General features: G+C 41.2%; 1 protein-coding gene across 1 annotated transcript in view; it reads left to right on the top strand.

The window, feature by feature from the left end:
- Positions 1–1049: 1049 nt before the first annotated feature.
- The window catches only part of TMEM52B (transmembrane protein 52B), a 12952-nt gene continuing 12812 nt past the window's right edge, over positions 1050–1189 (top strand). Inside the window, exon 1 of the mRNA XM_012813758.2 lies at positions 1050–1059. Coding sequence (XP_012669212.2) covers positions 1050–1059 — 10 coding nt within the window. The remainder of the gene's footprint in view (positions 1060–1189) is intronic.

Here is a 1189-nt window from a genome sequence, read left to right as displayed (position 1 = left end):
AGCCATGTTGCTTACAGCCTTGTGAGACCCCAATCAGAGGACCTGACTAAGCTGTGCCCACAGATACTTGGAAATAATAAATGGATACTGAGTTACACTGCTGTTTACATAATTTGTAGTGATGTATTACACAGCATATAAACCCAGTACATCTCGTGATAAACTGAATCCCTCCGTCCTGTTGAACTTCCTCAAATCTAATCCTCTTACTGACTTTCAGTGCTTCTAAAGCTGCCCTGAATTCCTATGCTGCGATCTTGGCTTGTTAAGATGGAGACACTTCCTGGTGGAGCTCCCAGGCTTTGTAAGATGAAACTTTGGCCATATTATCTATTTCTGAAGGCACAAGTGTGGTTTTACTTAATATTCAGCTCTTCATGGCTTGAGATTTATGCCTCAAATTAATATTAGTCTTTGCCTCTATTTTACTGAGGCACAGAGAAGAAAGAAATCCTTGTGGGCCACCTGCATTAGGCAAGGTCAAAAGGAGAATGATCAAAGAAACCAGAAATAAGCAATTTCTCTGGCCACACTTGTCACAGCAGTTGTTTAACAATTCCCCGAAGCACAGGTGTAAAGGTCTGTGTACATGCATTCTCCACCGGTTCCACTCCAAGTCCTTAACAACCTGGGGAGAGGCTAATGATTCACAAGCTTAATGGAACTACGCAGAATTGTATAAAATTGTAATGAGATTGCTCCCCTCTTCCCTAGCTACTTGCCCTTCTGTACCTGTCTAATGTATACCTTTTTCATTCTTTTTACCCAAATTCTCTTTCTTCTCTCATTATTCCCTATTTGGAGACTTGGATAAAGACTGAACTCAGAGTTAAAACTGCCACAAGCCATAATCGCAGTCATTACCGTTGTTTTCCCCAAGGAATAATCTGGTGAGAAAAAAGAAATAGCAATAGTAATTCTAAGAAAGAAAAATCACAAGAAGGTCATTAGCTGCACCCTATTTTGTTCAAACCTATTAGGAAGCTGGAGGGCAAAAAGATAATGGCAATCACATGGCAGGAAAACGCAGTGTGGGGTGGGAGGGCGTCATGCTAACTGGTAATCCTGTTCAGACAGGTGAAGGCTGGCAGGTTTGGGAAAAGAGATGGCCAGACTAGCAAGGGAAAATATTCAAGAATTGGAACATTAGGAAAATGTGGCCTGGGAAGGGATTAGTATAAAAATATAC

This window comes from Otolemur garnettii, unplaced genomic scaffold (genome assembly GCF_000181295.1).
Source record: "Otolemur garnettii isolate 467f Iridium unplaced genomic scaffold, OtoGar3 scaffold00299, whole genome shotgun sequence".
NCBI classification, from domain to species: Eukaryota; Metazoa; Chordata; class Mammalia; order Primates; family Galagidae; genus Otolemur; species Otolemur garnettii.
The sequence above is the reverse complement of the archived record's forward strand: the minus strand, read 5'-3'. Positions and strand labels throughout refer to the sequence as shown.